Source organism: Panthera onca, chromosome D2 (genome assembly GCF_046562875.1).
Source record: "Panthera onca isolate mPanOnc1 chromosome D2, mPanOnc1 haplotype 2, whole genome shotgun sequence".
Classification (NCBI taxonomy): Eukaryota; Metazoa; Chordata; class Mammalia; order Carnivora; family Felidae; genus Panthera; species Panthera onca.
Genome location: NC_138349.1, coordinates 12,187,226 through 12,213,383, shown reverse-complemented (window position 1 = coordinate 12,213,383; position 26,158 = coordinate 12,187,226). Strand labels below are relative to the sequence as shown.

At 53.6% G+C, this 26,158-nt stretch overlaps 1 protein-coding gene across 1 annotated transcript in view; it reads left to right on the top strand.

Annotated features, from left to right (window-relative positions):
- Positions 1–26,158, top strand: part of GRK5 (G protein-coupled receptor kinase 5) — a 214,751-nt gene that overhangs the window by 152,778 nt on the left and 35,815 nt on the right. Inside the window, exon 4 of the mRNA XM_060641356.3 lies at positions 2,946–3,023. Coding sequence (XP_060497339.1) covers positions 2,946–3,023 — 78 coding nt within the window. The remainder of the gene's footprint in view (positions 1–2,945; positions 3,024–26,158) is intronic.

Here is a 26,158-nt window from a genome sequence, read left to right as displayed (position 1 = left end):
AGCTTCTGCCCACTACCTGGGCAAGAGTGTTCCCATAGCAGTGGATTCCCGGGTGGTCCCCTGCCTCTGGTGCTGTGATCTGCCTGAGCTCTGCCGGCCACGCTGAGCCGCCATGGTGCCTTCTCTCTGTCGGAGGCCTCTCGGGGGTCACTGTAGAGACACGGCCTGTCACTCCAGGTGACTTAATCAGTGTGGAAAGCCCAGCTGGAAGCCTTCTGTTGGTTTTCTGCCTCCCAACACAAATGCTCTTCAGGTGGTGGTGACCTGACATGGACTCTCAAAGAAAGGCCTTTTGATCCTGGGCTGGGGATGCCTGTCCCCGCGTGCTCCCGGCTGCCTCCCTGTGGAACTGTGGCGCCCAGCCGCCCAGCCGGGCCTCTGCTGGGAGGCAGCTGACCTGAAAGTGATGTTATTTTTTTAACGTGGGTTTTAGTACCCAGAGCAATAATATTTTCAGCTGGTTATTGAGGCTGATTAATGAGCTTCAAGCCTCCATTTGGTTAAATAGAGCTGCCTTCACAGATGTATTTTGGGACAGTGCAAATCCAGGGTTCTGCATGGGATTGAGTTACCCCGAAATGTGGTCGGCCATTTGCCCGGGGCCTGGGCCCTGCAAAGCAGTCTGGGTAATTCCCATGGTGCCAGACCACTAGGCGGGTTTTCAGGCCAACGGGACACTGGGTGCTTCTCTCTTCATCCTCAAAAAATGGTGGTCAGTCGTGCTCTAGAACGATGAGCCCCTTTGGAGACATAGTTCCCAGCCCTCTCACATGCTCACTCTATTGTATTTGAACTGGTTATTGGTGCTCTCAGAGCCTCAGTTTCTTCATCTGTAAATTGGGTGAGCCTATAACCTACTCCACACTATGTGTGTCCGGGGGGTGGGGGGAGGGCAGATGTGCACACATGTGTTAGTTTGGGGGAATTGTTGGGGAGCATATGGGGGACAATAGCAGGAAAAACTCCAGGGGAAAGAGCCACCGTCTCTCCTTAAATAGTCTCACGAAATCATCAATCAAATCAATTCAAGAAATGATCAATCCCACAAGACTAGTCTTAATAAAGGTGTGGAGGCACTGGCCTTGGCAGGGACATGCACTGAGACAGGTGGCCCAATGGAAGTCAGGAGGCTTGTGCTCCTGTCCTGGCTCTGCTGTGACCAGCTGTATGATTTTAGGTCAGTCCTTTCCTTCCCTGAGCCTTGGTGTCCAGCTCTGAAAAGTGAGGGAGTCGGATTCCTTCCAGAACCATGATCCCATCACTCTGTGATTCAAATGATTGAAGTGTTCATATTTCTTCCTTGGTGAAAATCACTGAGTCTTGATTCTCTGTGAGAAGAGAAACGGTAGCACAAGGAAACTCAGCCACGTTGTGGGGAAGTGTGCCAGGCTGCATCCGTGGGCTTTCCAAATGTGCCTGTGCTTTCCCTCGTCCAGGAGGCTCTCTTGGACTGGCCTGGGGGAGAAACTGGACCCTAGGCACTGGGCTGAGGGGTTGCCCTGAACCGCGCCCGGAGGGCTGGGGCGCCTGGCTCCACGGTGTTTCAGTCTGTCTGTGTTGACGTCATTTCCTCTGTCTCTTTTGAAATAGCTGTGCTTTTGGACCGAGGTTGACAAATCCTTGGGTGGTGGATTTTGAAATGGTTGTAAACAATGTGCAATTAGTTCTCTTGTCTAAATGAGAAAGGCAGGCTTACCCAGGCTTCTTGTTAACCGGAGGCCTTTCCTCCTCTTGGCAAAGGCATCAGATGTGAGTGAAGGAGCCCCTTTTGAGGTCAAGGAAAATAAGGTTTGTCTTTTGGAGGTCCACTGACTTGGCCAGCGATCTGGAATCCTAAATTCCTTGGTGTTGTTGACAAAGAGCTCTGGTGTGGAGGTCGGCTGCTACCTCCCTGAATGACCCTGGGCATGTCTGCTGAACCTCTCCTGCCCTTCACATGCAGATGAAGGGGTATGGCAGTGGCCCCCCCGGCCTCCCATGTCACTATCTGGGCTTTTTTAAGGTTCAGATAAGAACATATGAAAAATCTCTGTGTGTTCATTTTATAATCTGAAAGCTGCAAAAGGTAAGGCATCGATATTAATGTTTTCTCTTGGAAGGCATAATAGTGACGGGGTGATAATTATGCAACTGTTCATTGAGCAGTATTTATTTTTTTTAATTTTTTTGGATGTTTATTTATTTTTTAAGAGAGAGAGTGTGAACAAGGGAGGGGCAGAGAGAGAGGGAGACACAGAATCCGAAGCAGGCTCCAGGCTCTCTCTGAGCTGTCAGCACAGAGCCTGACGTGGGGCTCAAACCCACAAGCTGTGAGATCATGACCTGAGCCGAAGTCAGACGCTTAACCGACTGAGCCACCCAGGCGCCCCCATTTGAGCAGTATTATTATGTGCCTGGCTCTGGGCTAAGAACTTTATCACATTCTGTCTGCACAATTGCCTTGTAGTAGGTGCTTTTTCTATCTGCATTTTAGAGTTTAAGGAATTTGTCTAAGGTCACGCAGCTGTAAGGTCTGACTGACCTGAGGGCAGGACAACCTCTCTGGACCTTCCCGTTTGGTGGCTGGTTATTTTCCAGGGGCTTCCTGTGATTTATCGAAGTTGGTGGCTCTCAACCCCTAGCTGCCAGGGGCCCTGCCCTCGCAGCTAGAGGGTCTGTCGGTTGGTGTGGGGTGGTCTGTTTGCTCCTGATGATTCTAACGTGCAGCCCGAGAGGAGAGGGCCTGCCCTAAGCACGTGTTCACGGATGGTGCCAAGTAGGCTGGGCTGGACGTCAAGGCTCCTTGGCCAGGTCGGCTCCCCAGTCCAGGCCTCAGCTTCCTGCCCTGTGGAGGAGGGATTAGTCCCTTGACCTCCATGGTGTCTTCTCGGGGGCCGCTGAGGTTGTGTAACCATGAGCAGCTCATGAGCAGTTCTGATACTGTTCTTGTGCTTTTTCTCTTTCAGGCAGAATATGAAGTTACTCCAGATGAAAAACTGGGGGAGAAAGGGAAGGAAATTATGACCAAGTACCTCACCCCAAAGGTAAGAGGCTGCCCCAACCCCCCGGCAAGAGGAAAAGGGAGGTCTTTTAGAGGAATTTGGGCCCTGGATCCGTGCCAGGCCACGTGGGGGGCTGTACAGCACATGTAAAGCACGCACAGCCACGGGGCTGCAGAGACCCCGTATCTCATCCTCCCCCAGCAAGTGCCCAAGACTGGCGAGGCCCAAGGCGGGTGGGCCTGGGTGGGGAGGCCTGCTCGCTGGGGCCCAATCCCCTCTAGGGACCCCATGCTGGCCATACCCAAGGATTTGTAGCTGGACGGGTGGAGGCCTGGCCCAGCCGGAGTCAGGAGTGCCCAGAAGAAAGGGCACAGCGGGCGTGGTTTGGAGAGGTTGGTGTGGAGGGAAAGGGCCCAGGGGTGGGCAGGAAGGGAATGGGGTGGCAGAGGCCACATTGGGTGAATACATGCAGAACGTGGAGGACCCTAAAGTATGTTCTGGGTGTACTGATGGGAGAGGGGCCCCCACGGCCCTACCTCAGGAGCACCCACACCCCAATGCTGAAGGAACAGTACCAGCCCCTGGGGTCCTGGTGATCTTGGTTCCCTGGAACCTGTTCCTTCTCACCCCCAACTTGACAGATAAAGGTGGTCTCCATCTGGTTCAGAACTCGGCCTGGGAGCCTGGGGTTCTAGTGCCACTTTTTCTCCCCACACAATCCAGTCGTGTTCCCTCCCTGGGCCTCAGTCTCCGTTTCTTAAATGTGGCCCTCCCTGCCAGACCCACCTTCTAGAGGTCTTAAGAGTCTGAGTTGAGACCTGTACCCACACAGTTTTGGGTGTGTCCTGTACCCTTGTGGGCCAGCAGTGGCTTCCTCCTCCTCTGGGACTGGGCACGCCCTCTGTCCCAGGCTGCTGGTGGACTGGGGCTGCCACAGCCTGTGTGACGGGGTCCCGGCTGTTCACCCGTCCACGCGGAGTGTGGCAGGGAGTAGCAACACAGGCGTGCAGATCAGGAAACGGCTTCACCCCTAGTTTACCATGTGCCCTTGGTCCTCCTCTCCCGGGGTCTCGGTGTTCTTTGCCGTAAAGTGGGTGAGACTTGACCAGATAATGGCAGAGGGTCCCTGCAAATGGGCTCATCGTGGACTCCGTTCTTTCAGCCTACACTGAATGACACGTGATTCACAAGATAAGAACCAAACAAGGAGAAAAATGGGAGATGCTTCAGTCAGAGAGAGAGGGGTGTTGCCGACGAGGCATAGAGACTCCCCGGATGTGACATTTAGCCCCTGATAAAAGACCAGCCCTGCCCCTACCTGCCTGCCACCTTGGGGGTGCTGCGCCGTGGCTGGTGTCCCTTCGCAGCCGCACCAAAGCAGGATGCAGTTACACTGGTTTTCGGCCGCTGCTCAGGGTGACTCCACTCAGACAGGGAGGGCTGTGGGCAGAACAATCCGGGTCACGTACAGCTCCTTCAGCACCAGGTGGCCTTCTGACAGCCAGCGACACCCTTGCAAAGGCATCCAGGGTGACCTCAGGGCTTTCTACCCACAGCAGCTCCTTCAGACTTTAAAATCAGGCCTCCTCTCCCCTGCTCGTACAGACTGTCTCTGTATATTTGTGTAGGTTTTAACTCCGTGACATGAAAGTCCCTTGAAGCGGTACACCCCATCTTGATGTTTTCAGCAAGTGTCCCAGGGGGTCCTTGGCAGCTCTGGTCCCACCTCACACCCTTGCTGCCCTCTCGGGAGTTACGGAGGTCCGGGGGGCCCTGAGCGTGTGGGGTTCCCCCACCGCCAGGGTCTCTCGTACCACACCCAGTCCCGCTCTGGGTGCTCATCTCCAGCATCTGCAGGTGGCCAGGGGGCATCCCTGTGCAGTCTCACACCCAGAGATGTCTCCTGCGTCACTTCCTGCCACTCGTGCCGAGCCCTCACCCCTACTTGTCATTCTCTCGCTGCCTTCCCTTGGGGTCTCTCTGTTTCTGCTTCCTTCTGTCCGCGTGACGGGCAAGCGCTCGCGGTACGTCGGCACATTTCAGAGATGAGAGGATTCAGTTCGTAAAACGCCCCCGGACGCTGAGCGGGGCCGGCTCCCTCTGCACACGGCGTGGCCCTGGGCACATGTGGCTGCCCGCTCCGTCTGCGGGGCCCCTGGGCAGCTCTGCCCTGCTTTGTTTCAGACACAGGCCTCTTTGGCGTCTATGGAAGCGCTCAGGTTGAAAGTGGTCAAGAAGGAGACGTGTCTGAGCGGGGTCCCTGTCCACCCACACTTACAGCTGCTGACGTGCGGCTTTTGACCTGGTCACCTCTTGAAACAGCAGGAACGCCTTGGGCATAAGCAGGGCCCAGAGGCCCGGGGAGGTGGGTGAGAGCAACAGCTCACCAGCTGAGCGCCCCCCAGGCGTTGGGTGTGCTGGCTTCCGTCTCTGGGACACGAGAGGTGGCCAGGTGGCGGCCAGGGCCCAGGGAGCCGAGTAACATGCTGCGGCCACTCAAACGCTAGAGTCTTCCGCTGCCCTCAGCAAAGGCGGTTTCCGCAGTGCCTGAGCTTTGCCAGTCCGGCTCTGCATCTGCGCCCAGTTTGGGGCTGCCCGCCCGCTTGTCTTCCCCCAGACATGTGTTGAGGACCCACTGTGTGCAGACACGCTCACCTGATCCCTGCAGCTACCACGTGATGCGATTCTGTCGTCTCTGTCTTATGGTTGCGCCCGGGGAGGCTCAGGAGGGGCTGTCACCATCCCAGGTCACGCAGCTGGGACTTGAGCCCTTGGTCTTCACCCCGTGGTGCACTGTTTCCCACTCCTGGCCCCTCACTGCCCTCCTGCCACCCTGCCCGGGAGCATCTGCGGGCCTGGCTGTGATCCACAGTGAGGATGAAGTGTTCCTCTGCTCGGCCCTGCCAGCTCCTCGGGCCCAGCCAAGGGCTGCTGCAGGGGACTGTTTCACTCTCTGCCGACCAGAAGCCTCTGCTGGTGGACCCCATCCCGCCCTCCAGACCTCCCTGCCCCTGCTCAGCGCTGCCTCCATTTCCTGGAGGGATGGGGCCCAGACTCCTCATCAGCTCAGATGGTTTTACAAGTGCCTCAGAGCCTGCCAACATTTTTTCCTTAAGTACTCCTCAATTTAAAGAATTTAAACCACACCATGTGTTATGGCCCAGGGGCCTGGGGGAGGTGGTCGAAGCAGTCCCATGGGGCGACTGTTTTCCTACAATAAATTTCACACTGCCTCCCAGTCCTTCCTGTAGACAATCTCTCAGGAGCCGTTTTCGCTTCTCAGTTCTGCAGATGGCCCCGGTGCTGGAGAGCCAGGGGCTGAGGCTCCGGCATTGGCCCTCAGGTCTTTGAACAACCCCCAGAGTCATTGTCCCCAAACCCAGACTGTCCTTACCTTGAGCCTTTCAAGGCGTAGCCCCCGTGTCTCAGCTCTAAGCAGCAATTCCAAAGGGTAGGCTGAAGGACACTGATCATCTGAGAAGCTCTGTGGGCAACTACGTGTGGGCACCACTATCTGCTGCATGTGCCCTTGTGAAAATTCACCTGGCACGTGAGCATCTCAAAGGCCCTAAGAAGTCCTGCAATAAAGAAACCTGTTTAACCGCAGACAAAGCATTTCCCAAACTTATTTGACCATAAAACCTTCCACCCTCCCGCCACCCAAATTTTACACCCTGCTGAATACATCTGTGGCTACAGAACACATCCAAGGGGCTTCATGACCTGGTTTCCTTCTGCTTCAAAATGCTTTCTCCTGATACCCCTCCCACAGGCCCCACACTGGGCTTTGGCCCAGTCTCTTCTTGACGACCACATCTCGTTGTCCCTATTCAGGCCGTTCCCCACAAGGCCCTTCACCTAGACCCTTACTCTGTTTTTCTCCCTTCCCTGTTCCTCAGCCTGATACCTTGGCTGCACACAGCCCCTTGCCACTGGTCAGATGCCATCACACCTACTTGGGCGGTCACCAAGCATGCCGCACTGTGTACTCATGCAAGTACATGAGGTCGGTGCTTCCGTGCCCCGGTGCAGGGGTTCTGAGGAGCCCGCCCTGCAGAGGGTGACACACATCAACGGGTCCGTCAGCGGCAATGTGACGGGAACAGTGGCGGAACTGTGCAAAGGGAAAAGGGAAGAGGGGAGGAGGATCCTGAGAAGCTGCCCCTAGACCACCCTGGACAAGCCAGGGAGGCTTCTGGGAGGTGAGGCAGCTGAATCAAATTTTAAGGTGATGAGGAGGAAGAGACCAGGTATGAATGAAAGGAAAGAAGGGCGTTTCATGGGCAAAGGTATAGAGCATCACCTGGGAATGTTTTGCCCCCCAGGGGACAGTTGGCAGAGACTGGAGATATTTTTGATTGGCACAACTGGGGGGAGGTGCTCCTGGCATCTAACAGGTAGGGGCCAGGGGTCCTGTTGAGCGTCCTACGATGCACGGGACAGCCCCATAACAAAGTATTTTCTGACCCCAAATGTCAGTGGTGTTGAGGTTGAGAAACCCTGGTATAGACGTGGGCAAGGGTGTAGCGGGAGTAGAAGGTAGGGGGACGGGGATCCCCTGGGCAGCAGGGCCTGGCAAATCATGCTGAGGAGATTGACAGCGTCCTGGAGGCAGTGGGAGCCGTTTGCGGTTGAGGCTGGTTCCTCTGACCACATGGAGAACAGGGGATTGGTGGGGGGACTGGAGGCAGAAGACTAGGGAGCTGATGCAGGTGCCACGGGAGTGACTGTGACCCACGCTGGGACATGACAGCACGAGGGTCTTGGGAAATGTTAGCAGGAAGGAGTTCTTGGGGGCGGCCAGGTGTGGGGTGTGAAGGGGAAGGGCAGGAGACCCAGGTGACTCCTGGTTTTCATCCTGAGTCACTGAGTGGGTGCAGCGCCCCCAGGAAAGACAGAGGACATGGGACGAAGGTCATTGCTGCTCACTGGGCAGAGATGGTGGCATCTGTTCTTTGTGGGTGTCCCCTGCACCTGCCAGTGCTGGACTCACGGCTTGCAATCATTGTGAGCTGCTTTGAATGAGACAGCGAGAGGGCCCTGGGAAGCTTCCTTCCGCGAGCCCCTCACCTCGTGTCCCTTGTGTCTTTTCTTGGGGAGCTGCCGCTTGGCTGGTTTTTGTTCCCCGGCGTCTGACATGGTGTGTTTGCTAGGAGTCTGGCTGGAAAATCCCTCTCGTTCTAAGTCAGAATTTATGCCTGGAGCTGAATTCTCACTCCCTGTGCGATGACGCCCTTCAAACCCTGGCTTGAAGGTTTCCTTCCTGAGAGGCAAGCCCACTCCTTGGATACTGCCCAGATCTTGCATCGGTTGGCCAGACATGGCCAGCTTTGCGCTGGGGGCTGTTGGAGACACCAGCCCTGGGTGGGCTTTGGAGTGCACCGAAAGCGGGGCTCTAACACAAAGGCGGCAGAGAGCTGCAAGAAGACCTTCTGGAACCAGGTCGACCTGGGTCGGAGGGCAGACTTGGCCTCTTTCAGCTGCGTGGCCTTGGGACAGTTACTAGGCTTCCAGCTGTCAAGTGGGTGGGGTGGTGGCGAGGGTCCCAAATGCCAGCAAGTACACAGCCCAGGGGCTGGTCCGTGTTAGACACTCGCTCAGTGGGGGCTAGCGTCTGACTTTCCCCCTCCTCTCTGTGCTTTCAGTACGAGGCTGTTGAATGAGGAAATCACTCAGACATGAACTCCAGCTGTGGGGTTGAGTGAGGCCAAGGAGGGGTCTGGAGGGCCCCCGGCCGCAGAGGCTGGCCAGAGAGGCCAGGCTCGTTAGAAAGCGATACGTTCGTCAGGATGATTAATACTAGCCGCTACAAGAAACAACCCCCAAATCTCAGGGCCTTCGCACAACAGAGATCCTTTCTTTCTTAGGCACAATCCGATTGGGTCTTCAGCTCTCCTGGGTTGAAGACCAGGGGTCCTGGCTGCTTCTGTGGCCCCACCATCTTGAAGGTGTTGTCTCATGGTCACTGCCAAAGGGGAGGAGATGAGTGAAGGAAGCGCTCAAGCATGAACTGCCTTGTTAAAGCTCCCCTGGCCAGCAAGGGAGGTTGAAAGATTTGGGGGAGCATACGGAATATGTCTTTCTGCCTGCCTTCTCACCCCCCAAACCCCTAAACTGAAAACATTGTCTCTGTGGCAGGCTAGTCTCTGATGCTGGTGAGACAGCCACGAACATGGCATGTCCTAGAAATAGTCAAAGGTATGTCAGCTTGGAGAAGCTGGCCCCCGGGGCAGATCAGATGTGTGTGCTGAGCTCTGTAGAGATCCAGGCGGCTTATCTTCCAGGTACCTGCAGACCAGAGGTGATATAGGTGTTCGGAGTGGTGGGGGGAGGGGCAGGCTTGCTCTGAGCTGGGGTGGACCAGGAAGTAGTTTTAATTATAGTAATAAATAATAATATGTGATCACGAAAGCATCCATCACTATAGACTTTAAAATATTGGCTTTACGGAGATATAATTCACATACCTTAAAAGTTATCCTTTTAAAGTGTGCAGTAGAGTGGTTTAAAATATTCACAGAGTTGTACCACTATCACCACTATTTGCATCCAGGACATTTTATCACCCCCAATAGAAACTCTACTCATTAGCAGTCACCCCCTGTCTCCCTTTCCTCCCAGCCCCTGGCAAAAACTAACCTACTTCCTGTCTCTGTGGACTTGCCTATTCTGGACATTTCATATAAATGGAGTCATAGAGCGCGTGCCTTTTGTATCTTCTTCTACTTAGTATAATGTTTCAGGGTGTACCCGTGTTGTAACGTATTTAAGTACTTCATCCTTTTTCATGGCTGGATAGTATCCCACTGTATGGATAGACCCCATTGTTTTTATCTTGTCACCAATGGATGGACACTTGGTTTGTTTACACTTTGGGGCTATAACGAAAAACATTGCTGTGAACATTTGTGTACAGGTTTCTTCCTGGACATGTGTTTTCATCCCCCTTGGAGAGATACTTAGGAGTGGAGTAGCGGGTCACAGGGTAACTCGGTGCTTAGTCATGTGAGGAACTGTCGAGAATACTCTGGAAGGGGCTGCGCCATTTTGCATTTCCCCCCCCGGCTGTGCATGAGGGTTCCCGTTTCTCTGCATCCTCACCAGCACTTGCCATTTTCCCTCTTTTTAATATTATTCATCGTAGAGGGTGTGAAATGGTATCTCGTGGTGGTTTTGATTTGCATTTTCCTGATGACTGACGATGCTGAACGCTGTTTCATGTGCTTATCGGCCATTTGTGGATCTTCTTGGGAGAACTGTCTATTCAGACCCTTTGTTCATCTTTAAATTAGGTTGATGATCTTCTTAAAGTTGAATCCTAAGGCTTCTTTGTATGCTCTGCATACGAGTCGTTTATCAGATATGTGACTTGCAAATATTTTCTCCCATCCTGTGAGTGGTCCTTTTACTTTTGTGATAGTGTCCTCTGAAGCGCAACGGGTTTTAATTTTGATAAAATTCAGATTCAGTTTTGTTACTTGTTTTTAAATGACTTGCTTCCACTTTGTCTTATCTATCCTTGTCAGAAGGCCTCGGGGTTTTGGGGAACAGGGTGCATATGGGGACAAATAAATCATAGTGCACGTTAGGCGCATGAATCTGGCTTCCCCTGGAGAACCAAAGCCCCATTGCCAGTTGGGAAAAGCAGGGCCAGGCACGGTCCTTCACGAATATTCAAAAAGTCCCTCTATATTTCTTAGGCTGTCTGTGTCCAACACTGCAATGCCACCTTACACACCTGCTCTTGGCTCCTTCTATAGCAACGCTCCAAGCTGGGTATTAGTGTACCCATTTTACAGGTCAGGCAGCCAAGGTCGGGGAAAGGAAGAGACTGGTTTAGAATTGTGGGGGCAGGGCTTCAGGCGAGTCCCCGAGTGTCCCGCGTCAGCCATGTTGTTTGTAGGACGTCTCGCCATGATTCATTTTAACTGGGCTCGTAAGCAGTTGTGCTGGGCCTCCGTCTTTGAGCTGTGCCAGCCCAGTCACTGAGGCCTGGCAGATGGCACCCAGTTTTGATGTGGGTTTGCTAGGTAGCAAAAGGGGTAGCTCAGACCTGGTGGTGGGTTCTGCTGAAAGGGCCTGGACACCAAGGTGCACTGGTAGGTTGGGTCAGCCTTCTGGCATGAACCGGCTTGGCAGCCTCTGTGGGATGCTGGGAACGCCCAGGGCGGGCAGCTTCTAGAGGGCACTTCTTGCCGGAGGTCTGCCGGCAGGATATTGTTCTCTGGGCCCCACATAGACACATGCCTCTTTGCTTCTATAAACAATGATAGGGTAAAGCAGGGAAGTTTGTTCTCGTTAAGGGGAAGTTACCCATCAGCCTGAGTTTTTGCACAAAAGAAATCTATTCCTAGTGCTGGTGTGGCTCTCCGGAAAACATCCACCTTTTAAAAAGTAGAGAGCTTGAATGAAAGGAAATAATAATTATTCCGAGTTCCTCTTTCTCTGGCCCCTTGTCCCCTGCTCACTTCACTGGCGCCTCCCCCTTCCCGACCCAGGAAGCAGATCAGCAGTCAGCTAGCCCAGGCTGGCTAGCTTCTTGGTGGGGACAGCTCCTCGGCCTTTGAGGAAGGCAGTCGGTGGCTTCAGTCCTTGCCCTGAAGAGCACACAGAGCCCCAGTTCTGCCCCTTCCAGCCCTACATCCTTGGAGCCTCAGTCTCCCCATCTGAGTATCATGGCCATCCTTCATTCCTTTCTAAAAAAAAATTTTTTAACGTTTATTATTTATTTATTTAGAAATTTTTTAATGTTTATTTTTGAGAGAGAGACAGAGACAGAGACAGAACATGAGCGGGGGAGGGGCAGAGAGAGAAGGAGACACAGAATCTGAAGCAGGCTCCAAGGCTCTGTGCGACAGCTCAGGCTCCAAGGCTCCAAGGCTCCAAGGCTCTGAGCTGTCGCACAGAGCCTGATGTGGGACTCAAACCCACAAACTGTGAGGTCATGACCTGAGCCGAAGTCTGGCGCTTAACTCACTGAACCACCCAGGCACCCTTATTTATTTTTTGTGAGAGAGAGAGAGAGAGAGTGCAAGGGAGGGTCAGAGAGAGAGAGGGAGACATAGAATCTGAAGCAGACTCCAGGCTCTGAGCTGTCAGCACAGAGCCTGATGTGGAGCTTGAACTCATGAACCATGAGATCATGACCTGAGCTAAAGTTGGACACTTAACTGACTGAGCCACCCAGGCGCCCCCCCCCCCCCCCAATCCTTCATTGTTGCTGTGCCTTCACAGATTTTGCTGAATCTGCATACCAACCTTACACTTGTTTATAGTTTTTTTTTTTTTCTTTTAAGTTAACTCATGTCTTTCTGTTTAATTTAAAATAAATGAGTTTCAGGGCACCTGACCGGGTCAATCGGTGGAGCATGCAACTCTTGATCTTGAGGTTGTAAGTTCGGGCCCCACGTTGGGTGTAGAGATTACTTAAAAATAAAATCTTTTAAAAAATAAAGTTTCAGAAGAAACTTGTATTCAGGAACATGCCTGGAAAACCAGTATTTGTTTGTCGTACAGAAAGACAACTGGGAAAGTGGCATTAAATCCTAGCTGTATCCTCTTGTGCCTGCCTAAGGCTCTGAGCCTAAGGCCACCTTTCTCTTTGTTTGGAAGGGAGATTAGTGAGTATGGGAGAGGTGTTAGCAAGATGGTGGTATCACACCGAGACTTTCTTCTTGATGACAGGAGGCTCAAAGGAGAATTGAAAAGGGAATACCTTGTTCACCGAGAGCGATTCAGATTATTGTGTCCCTGCACCTCCTAAGACCATCTCATCATCTTCGGAAAATGCTGGGCTGGCTAACTGTCAGTTTCCCAGCTGTGATGCATTTTATAAATGCTGGCCTGTTGTTAGGGAAAGCATGATCTAGAGCAAGGAGCACTGGACTGGGAGACAGGCTCATTCCCCATCTCCCTTCCTGCAGTCTGTGGTCTGGGGGGGAGCTGGCTTGGAGTCTGCCTAACCATCTAACCAAGCCTTGGTCACCAGGGTAATAACCCAAGGCATGGGATATGGGGGGCTTGGGCAAATCCCTCCCTTCCATGTGCCTGCCCCATCCTTCATGGGGTTTGGGCTTCCAGACACTAGCCCCGGACCCAGCATTTCATCTCTGCTAGACTGCTTGGCCCTCATCTGTCTCCCAGCACCTGGAACAGCATCTCTATCCTGTTGTCAATGAACCCAGGGAGCTCGGAGTCTGCCTTCGCTTGAGCCCCTCCTGAGCAGCATGCGGCTGGGCAGCTGGCTGGGCTGGAGGGGCAGCTGGGCCATGCACCCTGGCTTTTCCCGCTTTTTGCCACAGCACTGCAAAAAGACTCCCAGAAGAGGACTGAAAAGGAAACTCAAGAGAGCAACTTCTGGAGTTTTCTCCAGCAGTGGGGAAGTGGAGGCTGGGTCTCTTCCTCTTCCAGTTTTGGGAACAGCAGAGAGCGGAATTCAAAACGAATTGTGCTTACTAGCTATCAGGGGCAAGACAGAAGGGATCTAGCATCTATTGAGCAACTACTGCATGCCTGGAACTCCGTGTCCCTGTTGTACTCAGTCCTCATAACAGCCAGCTGAAAGGAGGAGAAATGAGAGCTCAGAGGGGTTGAGTAATTGCCCAAGAACACCAAGCTTGAGCAGAGTGGGGAATTGAACCCGGGCCTGAGCTCCAAATTCTGCCCTCTTCTCACTCCCCTCACAGCCAGATGCCTCCTCTCCCTGGGCCTCAGTTTCCATCAGTAGAGTGAGGAGGTTGGCCATCCAACTCCACATCCCTGTACATCTAGGGACGGCTCTCACTCTGTGCCAGACAGGAGTCCAAGGGCTTTAAAGAACTCACTTAATCCTCACATCTACCCCCATGGATTACTGTCTCCATGTCAAAGGTGAAGAGATGAAGACACAGAGAGGTTGAGTAACTCTCTGAAGGTCTCGGGGATGGGGGAAGCTGAGACTTCAGAGTCTGTGCTCTTGACCCTACCCATCCTGCTCTCTTATGATGACCTAATCTGGCTCTTGGGCTCTGCTTAAGTCTCTTCTTGATTGAAAGTTTGTTAATGACCCAGAAGCACTCACCAGGGAGCTAGGGTGCTGTTTGGAGAACAGCAGGGCCTATGAGGGCTCATTTGAAATTCACCCCAGTGCCTACCACAGCACCACTCCCGATGAAGGGCCCCCTGCTGCTTAAGCCGCCTTCTTGAATGGAGGCCTGAGCCTCAGAAATGCTGGTACTTTGGGAGAGTTGCTGAGAGCCCATCCTGCAGGATCATTCCTCTAGTTTACACTGAGGGGACAGAGGATACCTCCCGGGGTGGGCCATGGCATCCAGGGGAATCTCATAGGCCACCTAATCCATGGCCTTGCAAATAGCTTTAGCTAAAGATTCATAGTATGTAAAGACACAGACCAGGGGCACCTGGGTGGCTCAGTCGGTTGAGCATCCGACTTCGGCTCAGGTCATGATCTCGCGGTTCATGAGTTAGAGCCCTGTGTTGGGCTCTGGGCTGATGGCTCAGAGCCTGGAGCCTGCTTCCGATTCTGTGTCTCCCTCTCTCTCTGCCCCTCCCCCATTCATGCTCTGTCTCTCTCTGTCCCAAAAATAAATAAACGTTAAAAAAAATAAATAAATAAATAAATAAAAAAAGACACAGACCAGCTGCAGTTGAGCAGCCTGGGGGCTGGACTCCCTTTTGCCTCCATCCCCATCCCCTATCTTTTAAAGAACACTTCGGGGTCGGGGGGCACCTGGGTGGCTCAGTGGTTGAGTGTCCGACTCTTGACTTCAGCTCAGGTCACGGTCTTGTGGTTCATGGGATCGAGCCCTGCGTTGGGCTCTGCACTAACAGCATGGAACCTGCTTGGGATTCTCTCTCTCCCTCTGTCTCTGTTCCTCCCCCACTCATTCTCTCTCTCCCTCTCTCTCTCTCTCTCTCTCTCTCTCAAAATGAGTAAACTTAAAAGAAAATAAAGAACACTACTGGCTTGGTGGAACCCAGCTTTAAGACCAGAACTAAGCCCAACTTCTCATTCCCTACGTGAGGGGACTGAGGTCCAAAGAGGGGCTGCACCCTTCCCCCATAAGTGTCACATGGCTTGGAAGAGGAGACTGGAATGTTCCTTGCCAGGCTTTCCCCAACCCTACGCTGGAAGCTTGGTGAGAAGACACCAGAAGGAACTGACTTCATTTTCCAGTTCCTACTGTCGTTGGCCTGCAGCTGGGCCTGAATTCCCCCGAGGCTCTTATTCTTCTGTGTCTAAATACGGAGACCTTTGCTGCATCCAAGCCAAGCAGAGAAGCTGCTGGTGCCGGAAGTTCCACCATGTAATCATCCGTGTTTTTAAATGGAGACACTTGAAGGGGGAATCGTTAACTCTTTTCTAAGAGTGGATTCTAAGACAGGGGTGGGGGGGCTATGTGAACAAGTAAGGTTAATTTAGTACCGACTGTATGCTATATGCTCTGTACCTCTCTCTCGTCCCATCTTCATGGCAGTCCCGCGGCCTGGATGCACTTGACCCTTCTGTGTTGGGCAGAGGTCTCTCACTATTGAGAGGGCAGGCTGGGAGAGTTGAACACAGGGACTCCAACAGGTACCTGTATGCAGGTATATATATATAGCAGCACTATTCAGTCTCCAGAAGGTGGAAAGGACCCAGTGCCCGTCAACAGATGAATGGATAAACAGAACGTCGTCTGTCCACCCAGTGGAGTATTATTCAGCCATAAATAGGAACAAAGTCCTGACATAGGCTACCACGTGGGTGAACCTTAAAGACATAACACAAAGTGAAGGAAGCCAGACATAAAAGGCCACACATTGTATAATTGCACTTATGTGAAATGTCAATATAGGCAAATCTGTCGAGACAGAAATAGATTAGAATTTACCGGGGACCCATGGGAGGGAGAGATAGGGTGTTACTGCATAACGGGGTGATGAGAAAATTTTGGAAAAAGATGGCGGATGATGGTTGTCATTATAAATATAATTATCACCACTGAGCTGTACTCTTTAAAAATGGTGGAAATGGCCATTTTTATGTTACATATATTTTATAATAAAAGAAAAAGCTCAACAACAAAAAAAGTGAAGCTGAGATATAAGCCCAGTCTATCTGATTCAGAACCTGTGATCTTTCTCCTCCACGGTGCTGTCTTCTCAAAAGTTAACCAGAGATAGGGGCGCCTGGGTGGCTCGGTCGGTTAAGCGTCCGACTTCGGCTCAGGTCATGATCTCACGGTCTGTGAGTTCGAGCCCCGCGTCGGGCTCTGTGCTGACCGCTCAGAGCCTGAAGCCTGTTTCAGATTCTGTGTCTCCCTCTCTCTCTGCCCCTCCCCTGTTCATGCTCTGTCTCTCTCTGTCTCAAAAATAAATAAACGTTTAAAAAAAAAAAAAGTTAACCAGAGACAGACTTCACCCCAAATCAGTGTCCCAGGTGCTGCAGGAATGAGCAGGTCTGGGAATACCAGGGTGCTGCCATCTGTAGGCTGTACGTGCTGGCTGCTCTTTCCTGGCCCTTATCCAGCTGCTGGCCCTGAACCTGAGGCTTGGCTTTCACTCTGCCCCGGGTCATTAGCACTGTCTCTTGTCCGAATCTCCCCACACAGCCCTTTTAACGACTGTGCATTTGTCCTTCAAAGAGACATACTTATCTTTCTCCCCTAACCTTTCCTGGAAAACAAATTCTCTTTGCCCGCAGCCTGACTTCTTTTCAGCTCCTTCTGACATCCTGGAGGCAAACATGCCAGCCCGGGCTCCTCACAGCATGCCCGTCTGGGTCCCTTTCCTTTCTCGTGACCCTCCAGGTCAGAAAATTGGATGCTCCTTTGATGCTGATGGAGCCAGCTCTGCCTCCGATCCCCATTCCTGAGTGTGTGTATAGTATTTCCTGCCCGGCATTCCTGTCTTTAGAGTGGCTGGAGACAGAGCAGTCGGCCTTAGGGTTCCTGAGGACACTCGCCCTCCCCCACCTCCCCAGATCTGCCCTGGGTGGGCAGCGATGCTGGGCTCTGTGCTGCCTGTTCTCCGCTGACTGTGTAGCCTGACGGGCCCCTCCCCGTCCCTGGGCCTTGGGCAGAGAAATGACATCATGGGGGGTAGGGGGTGGGGGGTTTCGGTTAAATTCCCTGGATCTTAGGAAATTCCTGCCCCTCCTTCACTCCCAAGCCCCACGGAATGAAATCTTCACTGGAGAAATACCTTCCAAGGCCAAGATATTTCCAACACAACTTCAGACTGAAGCCAGTTTGGAAGCCGGGGAACGGGAGGGTGTTTTGGAAGATGGAAAGTTGGCTTGCTGTGCCCGCGCCTCTCACGCACAAGGAATGAAGGACACTCCCTGCCCTGAGCGTCCTGCACGCCAGCCCCTTCGGACCAGAGCACCACTCATGAGTTACCTGCATGCGGCTGCACTGACCCAGAGGACAGGGGGCTGGATTCAAACAACTCGCCAGGAAAAGTCACGCTTCTCTGGGTCCCGACAGCCAGTGTGTGCGGCCTGCGGGTAAACAGCACATCCTCCCCCATCCAATGCTTTGCGCCCACAGGTCATGACCGGGGATTATCAAATTGACAGAGCCCGGCTGGCCCCTCACTCCACGTCCAGACACGTTTCATTCTGTTAATTATCGTCTCTTGCTTTTGACGTAAAGAGTCAAGGCCTGGGTCAGGGTCACTCATGTATTTTCCTCTTTCTCATTAAAATTGCCCAGCTCTCGGGGCCCCTGGCTAAATTCTGCCGATGTTTAAAAATGTCCTGTCTCTCTCTCTCTCCGTGACCCCTAAAAATCCTTCCTCCCGATTTCTGCAAAGCCACTTGAACAGCAAAGGAAATACGGGTCAAGCCCCTTTAAGCCCCAATCTGCTTTTCCGTTTTTGAAGGGTTGTGGCCATTTCTCAAGGGCTGTGTTTCTCCACTTTGCTGACCCAGGAGACGTGACACCTTGTGACTTGGGGCGTCCAGGTCAGCAGGGGCACTGTCCGAAAGGGTGGGAAGCCCGTTCAGAGGCAGCAGGCTTGCTCAGAGCACTTCCAGGCCTCACCGCCCTTCACTCAGTTGGTGACCTCTGTGAGTCTGCTGTTTGGGGTCCTCAAAGACAATGCTGCCATCTTAAATTCGTCCAGAAATTTTTGCCACAGGACAAGAATTGATTTTGTTTTTAAGCTTTTTTTATTTTTGAGAGAGAGAGAGAGAGAGCACATGCGAGCCCGAGATGGGGAGGGGCAGAGAGAGAGAGAGGGAAAGAGAATTCTAAGCAGGCTTCATACTCTCAGTGCAGAGCCTGATGCAGAGCTCGATCCCACAAACCATGAGATCATGACCTGAGCCAAAATCAAGAGTCAGATGCTTAACTGACTGAGCCACCCAGGCGCCCAAGAATGGATTCTTCTAGAGCGCTGGGCTTCTCACAATACTTCAGTGTGCAAATGCCAGGACCTAAAAGCAGGAAAGGTCCTCCTCCTCATTGCTTAACCAAGCCCCCTGCATCCTCGGGGACTTAGTCAGACCTCACCGGTGATCAGCCTTGAAGCCACTTGTATCCTGATGATACTGCCTCTCTGAGCTCTTCTCCTGGGGGCTGAGAGGCTGCACCACGCTCTTAGTCTCTTAGCCATCCTTAGTCCCCAGCAGTCTTGAACTGCTTCCTGCCATTGGCCGAGTAAGTTGGTCTATGAGGTCCTTGGGATGCACCTCATGACCTGAGCTCAGAACAGACACTCAGGGAACCTATGTGGCTGACGGACTAATTCAGCTCAGACTCCAGCAGGAGAGGTGGGGAGCTCCTTGCTTCTGACTGTTCACAAGCACCTCCTCAGCTCTGCTTCCAAAGACAGCTCCCATCCCTTGCAGTGTCCTCCTGGCCTGGTGGGGTAACCAGGTATCTCCAGACTCACCTCCAAAGTGGTACAAGAGACTGTTCCTCGGGGGCTCCTGGGTGGCTCAGTCTGTTGAGTGTCTGACTTCAGCTCAGGTCACACTCACGCTCCGTGAGTTCGAGTCCCGCGTCGGGCTCTGTGCCGACAGCTTGGAGCCTGGAGCCTGCTTCGTATTCTGTGTCTCCCCCTCTCTCTGCCCCTCCCCTGCTCATGCTGTGCCTCTCTCTGTCTCAAAAATAAATAAAAACATTAAAAAAAATTTTTTTAATAAATAAATAAAGAGACTGTTACTCAAAGAATGAAGGAGATGGCCAGGGTGGTCCCATGTATCTGCATCATAATGGGATCGTGGGCCTTACAGAGGATGCCAGGCTACTTCTCAACAATGTCAGGGTATTGCCTTCTGAACCTTCTCCCCTTTCCACGAGAAGCTCCAGGGAGCCCCGTGAGCTCCTCAGACTCTGGGTCTTTGGCTGTTCACCATGGAAAGACAAAGGTGAAGATCGGTCTCCTGAAGACTTGGTAGCAGACAGAAGGTGGACTCCTGGGTGTGTCTCCAGAGAAGGCCCCTGTGAGACAAAGTGCTGTCCATTGGAGATGAGGGAAGATCCAGGTGTTGTGGGGACTGAAGCTGAAATAACTTGGAGACGGTCCTCATTCCAAAAAGGAAGAGAAGATGAGGTGCAAAAGCATTTCCTGAGAATGAGAAAAGAAATCACAACAAATGACTGGAGCCTCGGAGACTCGGGCCCTTTTTATCCGAGATCTCAGTTTACCCAAAGTGAGTGAAGTGAGTATCTCAGTGCCTGTGCAGAAACGCTTCCCTCCCACCTAGAGCTCTCGGTGGCTCCCAGGACAGCAAGCAAAGGGCTCCACAGCTTAAGCTTTCTCTGCTTCAGGGAATCGCTTCTGACTGGAGACTGTGCCCACCCTGAAGGCAAGCGGTGAGCTCCCTTAGAACTCAAAAGGGGCACAATGGGACTTGTCGTTTTTTGGCTTCTACCCCTGGGACCTCTGGCCGCCGGCTGCCTGTCCAGCCTGTGTCTCTGCCCAGTGGGGCTACATCTGGCACGGTGCTCGGGCCTTAAAGCCCACCAATCAGGCTGACCACGTGGACCCTCGGGGAGGCATTGGGGACGGTTCAGCTGAGAGCCGGAGGGTCCAGACATCAAGCCTTGAGTGGAGGGAGCCACAGCCCCACGGCGCTTTGCTCACGAGCATTTGTCTGGGCTGATTTATTTCTTCCCCCCGGTGGCCAAGAAAACAAAACCCTGACTTTGTCCTTCGGTTCTATTCTCATTTGGGGCTCGCGGATTGTGTCTGCTTCCCGGCCGTGGTCAGAGGGAGGAACTGCTCGACAGTGGCTTTTGCACATGGCACTGAAGGTTTTGATTAAAAAGGTGGGATAGTGGTGCTTTTTCTTCCTGCCAGCCGGACCTCACATCCACCCTCGAGTGAGGAAACTCTCTGTCCAAGGCTGCCGTTCAGGAAACTCCCTCCTTTGTCTTCTTGGTCAAGATTGTACAAGCAGGTTTCATTTCAAGCCAGGATTTGGGGTTAAAAGGAGCCCTGCCCCACCCGCCTCCTGCCAGTCCTGGTTCCCATCCCTGGAGTCAGGGGGGCTGGGCTGAGTTCGCAGAGTTTAGAAGCAGCCGACTTGAGAGGTGACGGGGAAGGAAACGCAAGGAGAGAGGAAAGGTCTGGTGGCTCGGGTCGTGTTTGCGGGGTCCTCCCTGCCCTACCGCCTCATTTTATGCGTCGTGAACTCGTCCGCGTTATTGGCGGCAAGCGGCAGATGCCTAACTCCCAGTTGCTCAAACAAAGGAGGAATTTATGGGGAGGGTGGGGATATGATGAAATGAAACCGGAGGGAGACACAGCTGTGCTTGGGCCGAGGGACCCGGGCACCGGGATCTGCCCCCGAGGGCAGTTCCCGGTTCTCCCCCAAGCCTCCAGCCCACAGTTTCTGCCCGAGGCAGGCGCTCCCAACCAGTTGTAACTAAGAACATCTCGAAGAACTCCGGCCTGGTTGTCGCAAAGGCAGGGTAGACCAGATGACCTCATAAGGGTATTACTACTTCTTCTTTTCTTTTTTTTAATGAAAAAAGAAATTTTTTTAATGTTTATTTACCTTTGAGAGAGAGAAAGAGACAGAGCACGAGCAGGGGAGGAGTAGAGAGAGAGGGAGGCACAGAATCCAAAGCAGGCTCCAGGCTCTGAGCTATCAGCACAGGGGCTTGAAGTCACGAGCCGTGAGATCATGACCTGGGTCCGAAGTCTGATGCTTAACCGACTGAGCCACCCAGGCGCCCCTCATGAGGGTACTTCTGATGGACAAGACAGCGTTGCTCTCTGCTTCCCTCTTCCCTGCTATAAATGTGAATGTACGCACACACATTTATTCAACAGATACATTGAGTACTATTGTGTGCCATCATCAGTTCATTTCAGCAGAGCAGAGCAGAGAGATAAACAGGTTTTGGAGGCAGCCAGGCCTGGATTTGAGTCTCAGGCCCACCTTTTGCCAACTGTTCCGTCTAGGAGCATGTAGGGGGTACTAGATGCCCATCTAGTATTCTGATTCTGGTAAGACAGGAATGACCAACTTCCCTGCCCTTCAAAGAGCTGTCTGTGGCTCGGTTTCCATGTCTACAACCCCGGAACAACAAGCCCCACCAAATGGCATTGTTCTGGGGAGTAACAGAAGTATAAATCTGTGGGAAAACTCACACCGAGGGGCCGTAGCTATCAGGCCGGCCCCCCTTGCAGGCACCCACACCGCCTCTGGCCCTGGCCCTGCTGGAGGCCTGGCTCCTACCCCTGCCCCCGCCCACAGCCAGGCCCTGGCAGCTCCGTGCGCAGGGCTTCCCGAGGCTGACGCAGATCCCCTCGGGAAGGTCAAGGGGTGGCCAGGGTACGGCTGTGGGCGCACCCTTCCCCTGTTCCCTTCCTGGAGGAGAAATGGGAAATGGGGGTCGCCCCCCAAGAAACAGCTGTCTGCACCCTGGAATGGGCCAGACAGGCAAACCTCTCAGCAGCCCTTTCTGGAAGGCAGGGGGCCCTCCAGATGCCCTTTCCCACTCAGCTTTTCCTGAAAGCGGAGCCTGTCCACACTGGGAAATTGCAAATAGTTTACATGGGGAATGTCAGCTGCCCACATATGAAAATATACACATCATTAAGCCCTAAGTGCTTGCGTCTGGAGATAGAGCGGACAGTCTCCTGGGCTGACCTTTTGTTCACTGATGCAACCACGGCTAATGAGCACGGAGCTCCTTGGTGGGATGTTTTCATATGTTGAAGCGAAGCATATGTTGGCTATTAGCCTGTGTGTGTGTGTGTGTGTGTGTGTGTGTGTGTGTGTGCATGCGCGCGTGTGTGCACACACACACACGAGCACGTGTCTGTGTGGTACGAACAACACTGTACAAATAGTGTTTACCCAAACATGCAGAGTCCATTTATCTCATTATCTAGCCCCCATGGACCTCTAAGACCAAAGTCACATCCTTCTCACAATGGCATTCTTGGAGGACATGGTGGTGTTTAGGAATAAGGCTCTTTGACCGGATTACCTGGCTTTGAATCCTGTCTTTGCTCCCATGCTAGCTGTGTGACCTTGGACGAGTTATTTCACTTCTCTGAGCCTATTTATGCATCTGTAAAATGGAGATTGTAATAATTAAAACCTACCTTGAGGGAATTTAGAACGATAACCCCATGTAAAGCTTCTAGGACTTAACATATAGTAGGTGCTCGGGAAATAGCAGTGGTGATGATGGTGACACTTCTTACTGGGAGCTGGGATTGGGTGGAAGATCTCTCCTGCTCAGAAAATCAACTTGGATGAGGTTGTATTGGAAGTGGGTCCTGAAGACTGGGTGGAATTTGGACATGTCCTGATGGGGCAGGAAGGGCTTCTTCCAAGGGAATGAGCAAAGGTCCAGCAGTTAGAAAGTGAGAGCTTGCCCAGGAAGCGATGCATATGGGGTGAGCATCCATGAGCCAAAGGCAGGAAGGGGAAGCAGGTCAAGAAGGGCGTTTGGGTTCAGGACCAAGAAGGCAGTGGGCTCTGTCCTGTGGGGTGGAGACCATCTCTCCTGTGTGGTGTGGAAAAACTCCCTTGGGGACCATTGTGTCAATGCTGGAGCAGGCGGTAGCAGGTGCGAGAAGAGAATTCTTGAATGCAGGGCAGTGAGGTGGGGGATGGAGAGGAGGGGTGGGTGAGAGAGATACCAGGGCTGGCATTGCTGTATGTGCATGTCCCCTCTGTGAGGTGAGGGACAAGCTGGATCTCAGTGGGTCCAACGAGACCAAAGCTATGCCCTTCCCCTAGAGCTGGCTCGGGACACCTGGTTTAGAGCCAGTGCCGCTCAGATCTGCCATAGAGGACCTCCAGGTGTTACTGCTGGCTGTGCCATGGGCCACAGTATGACCTTGGAGGGGTCTCCTTCCTTCTTGGTCCCTTGTCTTGTTAACACATCTATGCTAGAGGCTTGAACCAGCTAGACTCTGACAGGTCTTTCCAGGAAAGCCCTCTGTGATCACTTCCTCCTGTTCCACCTTGGGTCCTGAATCTGTGAACAGTGCAGGGCATGTGTTTCCAGAAGGCTCTGAGGGTGACCCCAGGGGCACTTCAGGATTATTGGCAACTACTAAGGAGGTAGGGGAGGTAGTTCTGAAGGGCTTTTCACAGCCCAACCATGCCTCCATCCCTGGCTGCCTCCAGAGACACCAGCCACATACAACTGATCCCCTTTCTCACGTCTTTACACAAGAGACTTTGAAGCTGGGGGATGCTTCAGGAACAAGGTTTTCAGACACGCGGAGTTCCTCACTCATGCGGGAAATGACATCCCTTCGTGTTGCCAGTTGTCACGATGCAGGGGGAGACAGCAGTGCCCAGGGGGAGCAGGTGCAGCCGCTGGGGCAGCCGATGGCAGGGCCCTCAGGATGCCACCCTCGGGCTAACGATTCAGCAGTCCGCGAGAAACAGCCTCGCGGAGACGGCAGTGTGCCATCAGCGTCAGCTCTTCCTGCTTTTTTAACATCTTCTAGATGAGTTCTCCTCACCCGGCGCGCCCCCTCCCTGCTTTCTGCGGCCTCCTGGCCCTTGTCCGTGCCGTGCCAGCCTCCTCCACCTGCGTAAATCCGGCCTCTCCTTCAAGGTCCAGCTCTCGCCTTCCCTCCCCGGGGCTCCCTCCCGGGCCGATTTCTCATTTTCCCCCTCAACCGTTCCGGCAAGGGCTGCACGCCTCAGGTCTGAGATGAATCACTGGGTAATTATTTCAGGTGTGCCATCTGGCCTCCCTCTTCGGAGGCCGGGGAGGCTGGGCCCCCCGCGGGGTGAGTGCGCAGGGAAGCGCGCAGCCAGGGGCTCCGTGGCGCCACCGTGTGGGCGGACTCCTGGGCGGGCCGAGGCTGAAGGACCTGGCTGTGGAAGCAGAGCTGGGGTTGGGCTGCCCTGAGACTTCAGCACCTCTCTGTGAAGTCACTGAGGTGGGTGTTGGCGCCCCCCAGGAGGCAGAGCCTTGGGTGCGGTGGGTGATCAGCGGCTGCTTCCTGCACCTAGTACTGAGTAAAGCACCCTGGGGTGGCTTCCTGCCGAGGCCAGGCCCCTGCGTTCCCCACCACCATCTGTCCCTCTCTAGCCCTGCCTCAGTCCCCGAAACGCCCGGATTGTCCTGCCTCGGGTGTCGCACAGAAGGCCCTTAGGAAGCTGCAGTTATGACCTGGGAGGGTGGACCCCTGAGCAATCGCAGCGCCCAGTGGCCCTGGGGTAGTTCTAGACTTCCCGCGGGTATTTTGTTAGCCGGAAGTCACCCAAACCAAGTGTGGAGTGGGGGTGGGGGGTGGGGTCTACAAATGCAGCTTCAGGCCAAGTCCTCAGCTCTTCCACCCCCACCCCCACCCCCTCCATCCTTCCCCTTACAACCTTCTCTTTAGAAACCCTGAGGCCTCCAGGGCATTGATTCATTATTGGTCGTCAATACTGTGCCTCAGTGTTGCAGAGGCTACTCTGGATGGAGTAGAGGGTAAGAGGAGTCTAGCTTGGGCCACCTGTCAGAATTTAGGGTCACGGGCAGCAGTAGAGGCAGCGTGACGGCACAGAGCACTCAGCCAGGGTGGGAACAAAGGGGAGGAGAGGGACCCACGGGACAGTGATGGTGCGAAGCCCACTGGCCCCATTCACCCCCTTCAAGGGTCTTCCCTCCCTGTGTTCAAAGCGGCAGGAGGGGCTCTGCTCACTCTGCTGTGGTGCCCAGAAAAACACCCATGCGGCCTCCACCTCCTGCTGCCTGAGAAGGTGGGTTCTGATTAGCGCGGACGGCAGGAGCTGCCCATATCCCCAGAACCCGTGGCGTAAGCATCGGGAACGGCAGAGAGTGAGTCTGGGCCACCAGGGCAGGAGGTAAGAGGGAGCAGATATTCTGAGGGATTCGGAGGGGCAGTTACCGCCCAGCACACACGTGCCGAGTCTGTCCCGCCAGCTGCGGTGCTGGCAGCCAGTCCCCAGCCAAGAGGGGCCCAAGTTCCTCTGGTACCGGAGATAGATTCAAGGTCAGTTTCTCACTCCAAAGGAGGTGGAGCAGGTTCTTTCCCCTGGGGGCGAGGGGGGCTCTTATCCAGAGGCACAGAGTCACGGAGAGTGGATAAAGCACACCCAAGGTTTAATGCCCCCTCTCTTCGCCAGCAGCTTTGGGGGAAAACAGTGGGGAGGAGCCTTAGCCAACGAGGGGAGCACAGTACAGATTCTCTTGCTCTGGTTGTGATTTCAGGGGCAGGACAGGTGCCCCGTGCAGCTTACAGTTCCTCAAGGAAGCTGAGTTCTTTCTTGTCAGTTGTGGGGCGGGGGGGGGGAGGGGGGGGGATGGAGAGCAGCCCCTGGCAAGCATAGCCATGTCCCCAAGGCATGTCTTACTGTTTTAAGCTGTCCTAGGAGTTGGCCATGGAGCACTCCTTAAGAGCAGCTGGGGGTCATCCTGACTCATCAGAGTGGGCTTTCTGGCAGGGCTGGGCATACGATCACATGGCAGTTGGCCAGCTGGTTAGCTTCAGTGCCCCAGACCATCAGGAGGCCAGGCATTCATGACAGGGCCTCCAGCAGAGAAACCCTGTCCCTAATTCCTTCTTCCTGTCCTCCGAAGATGTACCACCAAGAGCTAATTCCACACCTTTCGCAGGAAACTTGATGCCTAGATTCACACTGCTGTGTTACAAATCAAGGCTTGCTGGCTGGAGCTACTTGAGGAGACCATCTGGTGACCAAAGAAATAAAGCATCACTTCAAAGTACTACTGGCCCCAGGGGACCTT